This window comes from Symphalangus syndactylus, chromosome Y (assembly GCF_028878055.3).
Source record: "Symphalangus syndactylus isolate Jambi chromosome Y, NHGRI_mSymSyn1-v2.1_pri, whole genome shotgun sequence".
In the NCBI taxonomy this organism is placed as follows: domain Eukaryota; kingdom Metazoa; phylum Chordata; class Mammalia; order Primates; family Hylobatidae; genus Symphalangus; species Symphalangus syndactylus.
Genome location: NC_072448.2, coordinates 18,091,951 through 18,103,975, shown reverse-complemented (window position 1 = coordinate 18,103,975; position 12,025 = coordinate 18,091,951). Strand labels below are relative to the sequence as shown.

The following is a 12,025-nucleotide window of genomic DNA, read 5'->3' as shown; positions in this document are numbered from 1 at the left end:
ATGAATTTTTTTAAAGAGACAGAGTGAAATAAAATTACTACTCACTTTCTAGAGCACAGAATTTGAATTATATTTTTATTTCATCTGGCTGCTTCACAATAGTAGTCCTCTGGGTCTCTTTTCATAGATATGGCTGTATATATGACCCATAATCGTATCTATGATAATAAATTCAAAGAACTAATATCGTTGAGATTTCCACAATACCAACCCCAGAAAATTGGGAAAAAGTTGAGGTTTTACATATAGAAGTAACAACAAGAACGTCAGGGATTAGAAACCTAAAGTAATACTTTTTTCTGTTCTGTTTCTTTTATTATAATAACAAATTAAAGGAGCCAGCATATGTACTTGAATATTGTGTTATCTCATGTGTTTTTGAAAATGTGAAGTAATATTTGAATGATTTTTGTTTCCTGTGTCAACTAAAAACACAAAAAAATTAGCCAGGCGTGGTGGCGCACACTTGTTATCCCAACTACTCAGGAGGCTGAGGCAGCAGAATCACTTGATCCTGGGATGCAGATTGCTATTAGCTGCGATTGTGCCACTGCACTCCAGCCTAGGCAGCAAAGAGAGACTCAGTCTTAAAAAAAAAAACTACTATGAATATCTTTGTGTAAATATCTTGGCACGCTTCTGCTATTAATTTATTGAGATGAATTGCTATCCGTGGAATTGCTAGGTGAAAGCACTTTGCCCCTTTTATAACAATTTTATAACTAATTCTCCTTTGTAATATACTGGTGAGTATCCCCGCTTATCAAATTATGATACACCTTTTCCAAAGTACTCTTGGTAAATCACGTATTTGTATTTTCTCACTGATGGTGTGTAGAGTGCTCTCTTTTCCACACCCATTCCAATGAAAGTTACGAGTATTTTTTAAATTGTCAGCCTGATAGCTGGAAAATATTACATTATGTTGATGTGCACTTTTTAAAATCATCATTGAAGTTGATCATTGATCTTTAGCTTTTTAAGTTACCTTTTTAATTTTCTTTTTCTTGCTGATTCGTAGAAGACTTTATATTAGTATTCACTTTTGTCATACATAGTGGAAAAATATGTAGGAGTAATAAGGAGGTGCCCTGGTGCCCTTACCTTATTCCTACTTTCAGTTGAGTTGACTGAACTGTTTCACTTGTAAGCTTGATGATAGGGTAGAATGAGATTGATAGAAAATAAGATTCCTCTGTCTCTATTTTACTTGGGGTTTTAAAAAATTTAAATACGAGTGCTGTATTTTATCAAATGATTGTCAGTGATGAATTAAAGTAATGTATCCTGCAAATGGAGTATTCTTGCATTCCCAATATAAACTTAGACTCTTTGTATACTGCTGGAATTTCTCATTTGTGTTGAGGGCAGGGATGGATCATCTGGATGAGGCTTTGTTACTTATATGCTTTTAGCTTTGTAAAATGCGTTGAGAAATACTTTCTTCCTCTTCGAAAACAGGGTTTCTGCGTAGCATTCTTTCATTATCTGTGGCCACAACCAATTTTTCAGGTCTCATACATACTTTTGCTTTCTTGCGTTTCCTTGCTTTGTTTTGGCAGGATTGTTTATTGCTTGAATTTCATCCTCCCCACGCACCACTCCCCGAGAATCTGCTCTTTGATGTGCTTAAGGTTTTGATTCTGATTTTCACGTCGTATTTTCTTAATTTTATCACTCTCTTTATTTGCTCCTCTTCTATTGCTGTGAATGTAACTTTGCCGACTACAAATGATAGGCTTTTTCCTGGTCAGTTTATATAAATACCAATTTGCTTACATGTTGACATAGTAATTGAATTAGATAATACTGGCAAAGGGGCTGACATCCCAGGAGTTTAAATAACAATAATTTTTTTGGCAGCTTTTAGCTGCCTTTCTCACTTGGTTGTCCGCCTGTAACAAGGAATGTATTTGCTCTATGTAGCAATGAGAGTTGTGTATATGATGGTCTTGAAACTCACCCCTGTTAACTGTTCCAGCATTTCTCATTTCAAAATTCAACAACTCACTTGAAGATACGATTAAGAAAATTACTTCTTTAATGCAGTTTGTTTTCAGGATGCCATTGGCGGTTATGATGGTACTTTCTTTAAAGTTAAACTTTTGCTTATCCTAAGCATTCATTTATGTTTTTGGCCATAGTTTAAAACTAACCAGAGGTTGTCTGTTGATTGTGGATTTTTATATATACATTATATAATTATGTATAAATACACACACAGTAGGAATTGAACAATCCCTGCTAATCAAGACATGGTAAAAATGAAGTACATTGCAAAAACTGAAGTACATTGCTTACTTTGTTAGCTTTGATGGCCACCTGCTGGCCGAGGACTAGGACACGATCATTACTTCCTTAATTTATAATATTATGATGCTATTAAAGAGATTCAGTGAATTTTATGTGTACAATTCCAGTTAAGCAGGCAGCCAGTTTGTAAGATCCAAGCTAAAGTCAAACTTCTTATAAAATCAAATGCCTTTTTTCTTCTTTACCAAACTATGGTTGTTTCGAGTATCCAAATGAGTAAGAGAATCAGAAGAGACACCAGAGATCTTTTCCAGCCATTCGTTTTCAAGCAAGGAAACTGAAACTGAGGTCATGAAAAGATTTACTTCAGTGAGCAATGGAAATCAGGTTCTTCCCAAACGAGAATTTTCCTCTTCAATTCTTGTGGCGCTGTCACAAGGTTTCTTAACCAGACCTTTCAAAATTTTCAAATTTTGCACCAAATAATTCCTTATTGTAGGAGGCTGTCTTTACATTTTGGGATGAGCAGTAGCATGCCTGGCCTTCAGCCCATCAGATTCCAGGAATACATCTCAGTTGTGACAGCCAATCTCTAAACGTCGCTAAATGCCCCTGGGGTTCAAAAATCTTGCCCAGTTGAGAATCAGTGCATTTGCATAACCTCTCATAATCTGACACAGTTTTCTGACAGATGTTACATTTCTAAATTAAAATATATCGAAACACTATGGTGCAGAGACAATACTGTAATATAGCTTGTTTATCAAAGAAAAACATATCCAAAGTTCATCCGCATATCAAGGGGGGATTGAAAAAGAGAAAAAGAAACTACAAGAATTTCAGAATTTCTTTTGTTTTGTTTGATTCTGTTTGGGATTTCTGAATGAACTGAGAAGGAATCCGTAAATTCCCTATAGGGAAGGGAAATCTAATCAGGTTCCTAATAGTTCAAGATAATGCAGCTTAATGTCATTTGGAAAAAACAAATAACGTAAGACAGTTTTAGAAAGGAAAAACTAAAAAATAGTGTTTTAAATTTTTCTTCCACATCATTGTCATGAAATAACACTATTAGAGGAAAGAATTAGGAATTAGTTACAAACCCAAAATAGCAAGTACAGGCATGAAAGAAAAGAGAAATGCAGTAACCTTGGCTTTAGTTGATTTGCCAATTTAGAGTTCATCTCCAGTAAAGCTGTGTAGAATGGATAATTTCTAGCATCTAATTAACAAAGCAGGAAGTCTCCTTTCTTATTAACTTCTATAACATCATTGTGTTGTTCAAAAAGATACACAGTTTCTTTCGTCTTTTATTTCAGACAGGTGTATGTGTAACAGCTTTCTCTTAGGCAGCTTTTTGTACTTACCTTTTAAAGTCAACAGCACTTCACCAGTGATTTTTAAGTTAATGATGTGTCATAGTGTCCTGATGCTTCAGTTAGTTCTTAATTAAAATTCTTTCAAAATAAGTCAGCTAAATAGTGAAGCCAAAAAAGAAACTTGAAAACAAATCGGCTGAAAATAAATTCAAATAACAGGACACTAACTTACATTGGCATACCACTTTTCCACTTTTACGACTTTATATGTACAAAATGAATTCACAGATGTTATCTCATTTCATTCTCAAAGCAGTTTGCCCACAGATACATAGCTGGCAAGTAGGTGGCTTATAACCACTTACCTGTAAGGGACGTAAACCTAGTAGATCTGACTAAATTAATTTTTGTTTCACTATGGTATATTGTTTCTCCAACATATGGATTACTTATGAATACTACTTCAGAAAATTTTACATTAACCTTAGAGTCTACTGTGCAAAGAATAAAGACAGTTCTGATCAGAAGCTAGAAAATTAATGAGTTATATGTATGTTTTTTTTCTTATCTGAAAATAAAGATGGTATTATTTATATCTATCATTTATATCTATCAGCCCACTGTGAAAATTAGAATTATCAGTCGGACTGATTTGGTGTTACTCAGGAAGAAAAATGTTGTTTCAAAAGATGCTTTCAACACTCTAGCAATTAGGGAAGAGGATTATAACAAATTGGTTTAAAACACTGAGGCTTATTTTCTTTTTGGTGTGGCTTTTTTTGTAAGGTTTATCTTAAGTCTACTCAGTAAAGTGAAAAGTTGTTTATGAATATGGAACAGGATGATTTTAATAACTTTAATTTCTACAAATCTAAACTTTCTAGTTTTGGGTGTCTTTTTTAACTACTTCACAGAGTATTTTCACAAATACTAAATGAGTATACTTCCACAGCATTATACAAGACTTGGTGATGAGCGGCACTAGGTTTAAGAAAGTACTATATCCTTTGGTTAAAATTCCATGCTGATGTACTCTGATTAGTTTAAATCCTGAGCCTGAACTGAGCTGCACCGGTGACTAATTTACAATGAAAGTAACTTATGTAAAATATATTATACTTAAAATACAAAAATGATATTTCACGTTATGTTTGGGTTTTGCTTGTATATGTAATTATGATGTCTACTTTCCAAATTACAGTCTGCTGCAAATCCTGAGACTCCAAACTCAACCCTCTCCAGAGAGGCCAGCACCCAGTCTTCATCAGCTGCACCTAGCCAAGGCTGGGTTTTACCAGAAGGCACAATCATGCCAAACACTGTTTTTGTTGGTGGAATTGATGATAGGGTATTGTATTCATACCTCGTTTTTTCCTTAAAGTACGTTATGAAAAATGGGATTTGGGCCCTGTTACAAACTTAATTTTTTTTGTACTTCATAGAGGTTTAGAATTGCTTTTAGGTTTGACCCATAGGTACTAAAAATACCTTTGACAAAGAGCTACTGGTCATTTGGGGATAAATGGGGGAGAAATTTCCACCTCATGGTAGTAAAATTGTAGTAAAGTTGAAATGTTTGAATGCTGCATTTTTACTCTGATGTTCAATTCTTTTCCATAGATGGATGAAACTGAGATTAGAAGCTGCTTTGGTAGATACGGTTCAGTGAAAGAAGTGAAGATAATCAGGAATCGAAGTGGTGTGTCCAAAGGGTCAGTAATTTTATAAAATATATCTGAACTCCAGTCACCTGTTCTATAGGTATCAGACAAGAATTCACAACTGATATTCTGACCCTTGTATAAATGAAATTTTTTGCAGTGTTAATTTCTTTCACATAGGGGACAAAAGGTTAATACCAGTTCTTTTATTTAGTCATTTTTCTAATGTTCGTTTTTAAATGTCTCCAATTTTTATTTCATACAGATGAGTTAATCAGTTTTCTCAAATAATTGTTTTCTTCATACACTGCACAGCATCTTAAATTTTAACCACCTTGTCTTAGATAGTAAGTTAAATGCAGGTTCACAGATATGAATTCTTTGTTAATCAATAAAGTTTTCACACTGCCCTAATCCTAGCACATTTTGACATAGCTGTGCCTAAGAAAAAGTACTATTTGTAGAGGATCTGTCATGTACATCTTAGCAAATACTTTTTTTTTTTTTTTCTTTTTTTTGGAGATGGAGTCTCGCTCTGTCACCCAGGCTGGAGTGCAGTGGCGCGATCTCGGCTCATTGCAAGCTCCGCCTCCCGGGTTCACGCCCTTCTCCTGCCTCAGCCTCTCCGAGTAGCTGGGACTACAGGCGCCCGCCACCACGCCTGACTAATTTTTTGTACCTTTAGTAGAGACGGGGTTTCACCATGGTCTCGATCTCCTGACCTCGTGATCCGCCCGCCTCGGCCTCCCAAAGTGCTGGGATTACAAGCGTGAGCCACCGTGCCCGGCCTAGCAAATACTTACCATGGTCTATTATTCATCGTTTTTCATGATCACTTCTGTATATAGAATAGTAGAAGTGCTGAACCATGTACTGTATGATGGTGATTTTATGCTTCATTTATCTGCCTTTATAGCTATGGATTTGTTTCATTTGTGGATGACGTGGATGTCCAGAAGATAGTAGAAGTAAGTAATCTAATAGAAAAATCTCTTATTTATCTTACTGATACGACGTTTAGTGTTAGTGATATACTCAGACTTGTGTAAAATTTGGAGAAAGGTAGACTTCCTGTACAAAATCCAAACTCAGAGTAGCCCCCCATAACTTGATAGATCCTGTTTATTTTTGACTGGACGCCTAGGTTCATGAACTACAGACAGGAAGGGTTGGAGACAGGGTGATGAAAAGTTTTTGATCAACTTTCACTTGATGCCTCTTGATACTGATTAGAGTGGTAACGGTGAGTAAGGTAGCTTCATGATGACACATTTTAATTTGCTGTGTAGTTGTCATTGATCGTCTATGGTGGTAGGAACTTCAGAAGACTTTAGGTGTTCACCCAAGTCTTGGAAGCTAAGACTTGAAAATTGATTGTAGTTTTGTTACTGTGCTATTTTCAGTCACAGATACATCTCCATGGTAAAAAGCTGAAGCTGGGCCCTGCAATCAGGAAACAAAAGTTATGTGAGTAGGAAAAGAAATTGTTCTTTTTTGACCCGTGTAGCTTTTCAAATTAACTAAAAATAGGCTGTTTTCTTCTTGCTTTTTAAAAAGGTGCTTGTGATGTGCAGCCACGTCCTTTGGCATTTAATCCTCCTCCTCCACCACAGTTTCGGAACATCTGGAGGAATCCAAACACTGAAACTTACCTGCAGCCCCTAATCACGCTGAATCCTGTAACTCAGTACGTTCAGGTAAGAACTGCGTGTGTTCCTGTTCTCTTGTTTATTGTAGTCATCCTTCCCTCTGTGGAATCGTATCTACACTTCCCATAGTAAGTGACAATAGTATCCCTGTTTGAACAGTGTGAGTAATGGGAAATTTGTTATTTTTGTTAGAAATTTCTTTTTCTTAGTGTTCGTTATTTGAGCTAAAAATCTTCTCTAAACTTTGCAAGGCTTTCTCTTAGAAATGACCTCTGTAGACACATGAACAAATCTCTTCCTACCTCTTCCTTTTTCACCCCAGATAACTAGTTCCTAAAGTATTTGGAAGCAGCTCTCCTTATGTGTCTGCGTAGTTTATTGTTCTCTAAGGTTAGCAGTTAACCTAGCTATTCTTTACTTGCAATGATTTCCAGATGCCTCTTCCTATAAATTGCTGACTTCTGGATATATTCTGGTTCTGGGATGGGTGGATTTCTGATCTCTTTTACTCTATCTGTAAATCCCGTGAGTTTCTGGCATGTAATTTATCTGATCCTGGTTGCTTTGATATTTAAAGTAGGATTTGACATACTCTCATACTCTGTCACTTACTGGTGAAAAATAACGTTTACTTTGTTCTTGGTTCCTTTTATGTAAGTGTGTGTTTAAAAGACATTTTCTTTGATGGGAAAGAAAGTAACAAAATAGTAGTGAAATAGTTATTCAGTGTCTGTCATTTGTTGACATTTTCCATGTACTTGAAACTTGTAGGGTATACCTCTTCTTTTTTTTTTCTTTCTCTGAGCAATGGCTAGAAGAAAAGCCCTACTTGTTTCTAGCATTTACTGTGAGCCATTACTGAATCTGGGTATATTTGTGAATGCTGCTACCTGCATGTTTTTAATTAGTAAGCATTTATTGAAACGTAGAAGACATTATACTGTCTCTTTTCCAGTTGTGGCTATATACCGCCCTTAATTTGTGGAAGTGAAGTACAGAGAAAGCCGTAACATCTGTCGAAGAACTACAGTATTACCCTGTAATATTGTCAAATACAAAACCGTCTAGAAGTATTTTGCCAAAGAAATAGCAAAAGTATTAATTTAACTTTCGTTGAAATCCGTGTTAATAGAGCCTTATCACCAGTGTAAGAAATAATTTCTGAGTGGGCATAAGTACACAGTATAAATGAGGTAAACTTTGGCTGGTGCAATAGTCACTTCTTTTGTTATTTGTCTCTTCCCCCTCCCCACCCAAAGGGTAGCACTTGACAGAGAATGTTTATTTCTACGTAAAGTCAGTCATTTAGAAATCTGCATTGCTGTAGGTAGAAAATTAATTACTATTTCAAAGTTTTTCATATTTTTGTTTCATTGGGAATGATATTTCTTTCTTATTAAAAAAATGTTTTACCGTATTAATCCATTCTTTCTCTAAACTTTATTTTCAGGCTTATTCTACTTATCCACATTCACCAGGTCAATTTGTATCTATAAATTCCGTCATCACTGGATATCAGTTGCCTGTATGTAATTATCAGGTAATTGAAGAGGGAGTAAAATGTTTTACTTTCAGCTGCTATTGAGGCCTTCAACGTGTTTATACCAATTGCTTGAATAGTTTGTCATTTTAAACTAGTGACGTGTGCCTAAAATTTAAGAAATCACTTAGAATTAGTGTCATGAGGACCTCTGTGGTACTTAGAAGTGATGAAATTGGATTTTGACAGGAGTGTACTTAGCAATAATAACTTTTCTGTAGAACAGTTTCTGAGATTTGGTGTTCCTTTCTTTGTTTCAGCATGTACTTTGTTATCTTTGCTGTCAAAGAGCTGAAACATCCAGGCTGACTTTCATGAATCTTGCAGAGATATAAAGCGAAATAAAAGCTTTACCCAATTCTTAGAGCACAGGATTCCCATTGTATTTTTATTTTAGCCTGCTGCTTCATGATAGTAGTTCTCTGGGTCTGTTTTCAACGATACAACTATATCTATGACCCATAATCATATCTGTGGTAACAAATTCAAAGAATTAATATCTTTGAGGGTTCCACAATTCTATTTCCAGAAAATTGGGAAAAAGTTGAGGTTTTCCATGTAGAAGTAACAACAAGAGCTTCAGGGATTAGAAACCTCAAGTACTTTTTTTTTTCTAGTCTGTTTCTTTTATTATAACAAGGGAGCCATCATGATCAAATATTTAAATATTATTCAATTCATGGGTTTTTGAAAATGTGTAGGAGTATTTACATAATTTTGGTTACTTTTTTTTTTATTTATGATTCCATTACACTGGCCTGTTGGGGCGCAAAGGAGTTATGTTGTTCCTCCGGTAAAGGGAATTAGTGAAACATATACTTCCTCTTCTTTCTTGATTTTTTTGTGTGTCATATATGCCTATAAATATTTTAAATGATTCTTTATATTAATGTGTTACGTTTTGTTACTTTCTTTTTAACCTTACAATTATAATCTCCCGTGGGAGCAACAGTGCCTTTTTCTCTCTCAGGTTTTTGTATGCTTAAGCAGTGGCTTATCCACGTAATGACAAGTGTTCAGTTACTTGTTGATAGATTATTTAATCTAGGAAAGGTAGTCCTAATGTAGCTTTGTCTAAGAAAGGTAGTATTAATTTGGCTTTAGAATAGCATGTATCTGATTAGAATCTGCATCTGGATTTACCAAGCATAAAAAATTTGATAAAGAGAAACAGAAATGTTTTTCTGTTAATTACTCTTAAATAAGAATAGGATTAAAAAGAGTATTACCTGTATAACACCTGAGCTGCTTTCCCCCATGTAACTAAAATAATTGAAAGCAATTCTCCTCATGTGTCTGCCTACTTTATTCTTCTCTAAGTTTAGCAATTAATTCAGCTATTCGTTATTTGAAATGATTTCCAGATGCCTCTGCATATAAATTGCTGACTTCTGGATATATTCTGGTTCTGGAATGGGTAGATTTCTGATATGTTTTAGATATCTATAAATACCATCAGTTTCTGGCATGTAATGTCTCTGATCCTTGTTACTTTGCTATTTAAAGTAGATTTGACATGCTTTGTCACTTAGCGGTGATAAATAACATTTATTTTGTTCTTAGTTCATTTTATTTATATCTTAGTTTAAAAGACATTTTCTTTGATAGAAAATAAATAACAGAATAGTAGTGAAATAGTTATTCAGTGTTTCTCATTTGTTGACATTTTCCCTGTGCTTGAAACATGTATGGTATACCTCATCTTCTTTTTCCTTCTTTGAACAATGGCTAGAATAAAAGTCATTTACTTCTAACATTTACTGTGGGCCATTACTGAATCTGGGTGTATTCATGCATGCTGCGTACCTATATGTGTTCAAACAATAAGTATTTATTGAAACATATGAGACATTATACTGTCTCTTTTCCAGTATTGGATTATATACTGCACTTAGTTTTTCAGCATGAAGTACAGAAAACGCCACACATTCTGTAGAACTACGTATTACCTTATAATATCGTCAGGTACAAATCAGTCCGGAAGCATTTTTACAGGGAAATAGCAAATGTATTAATTTAACTTACATTGAACTCTGTCTTAATGCAGCCTTATCACCAGTGTAAGAAATAACTTCTGGGTGGGCATAAGTACACAATGTAAGTAAGGTTAACTTTGCCTGGCGAAATAGCCAATTCTTTTGTCGTTTGTCTCTTCCCCCTCCACAGCCAACCGTAGGACTTGACCGAGAATAATACGTTCTTCATCAATCAGTCAGTCATTTACAATTCTGCATTGTTGTATATAGAAAAATAATTAGTATTTCAATTTTTTTCATTTTTTTTTATACTGGGAATATTTATTTCTAATTAAAAAAATGTTTTACTGTATTAATTCATTCTTTCTGTATAATTTATTTTCAGGCATATCGTACTTATCCAAATGCACCAGTTCAGGTCATCACTAGCTATCAGTTGCCTGTATATAATTATCAGGTAATGTAAGAGGGAGTAAAATGATTTGCTTTCAGATATTATTGAGGCCTTTAACTTGTTTATACAAATTTCCTGAATAGTTTGTCATTTTAAACTAGTGAAGTATACCTAAAAATTAAGGAAACACTTAGAATTAGTGTAGAATGAAGACCTCTGTCTTATTTAGAAGTAATGAAGTACGATTTTGACAGGAATATACTTGGCAGTAACTTTTCTGTAGAACAGATTTCTGAGATTTGGTGTCCCCTTCTTCATTTCTGGATGTAGTTTTCATCTTTGCTGTCAAATAGCTGAATGAAACATCCAAACTTGACTTTCATGAATTTTGTTAGGGAGATAGAGTGAAATAAAATTATGATCCACTTTTTAGAGCACAGAATTCCAATTATATTTTCATTTTAGCTGGCTGTTTCCCGATAGTAATTCTCTGGATCTCTTTTGGTAGATACAACTATATCTATGACCCATAATTATATCTGTGGTAATAAACTGAAAGAGCTGGTATCTTTGAGTTTTCCACATTGCCAACTCCAGAAAATTTGGAGAAAGGTGAAGTTTCATATATAAAAGTAACAAGAATGTCATGAACTACAAACATAAAGTACTTAAGTTTTCCATTCTGTTACTTTTATTATAATAAAAAAGGAGACAGCAGGATAAGTACTTCAATATTGTGCTTCTCATGTGTTTTTGAAAATGTGTAGGAATATTTTAACAGTTTTGGTTTCCGTTTTTTTTTTTTTTTTTTTTTTTAAGATGCCGCCATAGTGGCCTGTTGGGGAGCAAAGGGATTATGTTGTACTTGACATTAAGTGAATTAGCCAAACATATACTTCCTGTTCCTTCTTGATTTTTTCCATGTCATATATGCCTATAAATATTTTTAAATGATTCTTTATGTTAATGTTTTATTAATTTGTTTATTTTTACTTTGTTGTTAACCCGATTATAAACTCCAATGGGAGCAACAGTGCCTTTTTTGCTCTCAGGTTTCTATGTGCTTAAGCAATGGCAGATCCACGTAATGATAGGCTATATAATCAAAGAAAGGTGGTATTCACGTGGCTGTAGAATTAGCATGTGTCTGCGTGGAATCTGCCTCTGGCTTTACCAGCAATAGAAAATTTGTAGAAGAGAAACAGAAATGCTTTGCTGTTAATTACTCTTAAA

The 12,025-nt window shown here is 34.5% G+C and overlaps 1 protein-coding gene across 2 annotated transcripts in view; it reads left to right on the top strand.

Moving 5' to 3' along the window:
* LOC129476758 (deleted in azoospermia protein 1-like) overlaps positions 1-12,025 on the top strand; it is a 35,504-nt gene that overhangs the window by 12,593 nt on the left and 10,886 nt on the right. For both annotated transcript variants that reach the window (XM_063635444.1, XM_055269616.2), the window contains exons 8-14: positions 4,774-4,920; positions 5,193-5,284; positions 6,150-6,201; positions 6,637-6,700; positions 6,791-6,930; positions 8,333-8,422; positions 10,784-10,855. In XM_063635444.1, the coding sequence (XP_063491514.1) occupies positions 4,774-4,920; positions 5,193-5,284; positions 6,150-6,201; positions 6,637-6,700; positions 6,791-6,930; positions 8,333-8,422; positions 10,784-10,855 (657 nt within the window). The remainder of the gene's footprint in view (positions 1-4,773; positions 4,921-5,192; positions 5,285-6,149; positions 6,202-6,636; positions 6,701-6,790; positions 6,931-8,332; positions 8,423-10,783; positions 10,856-12,025) is intronic.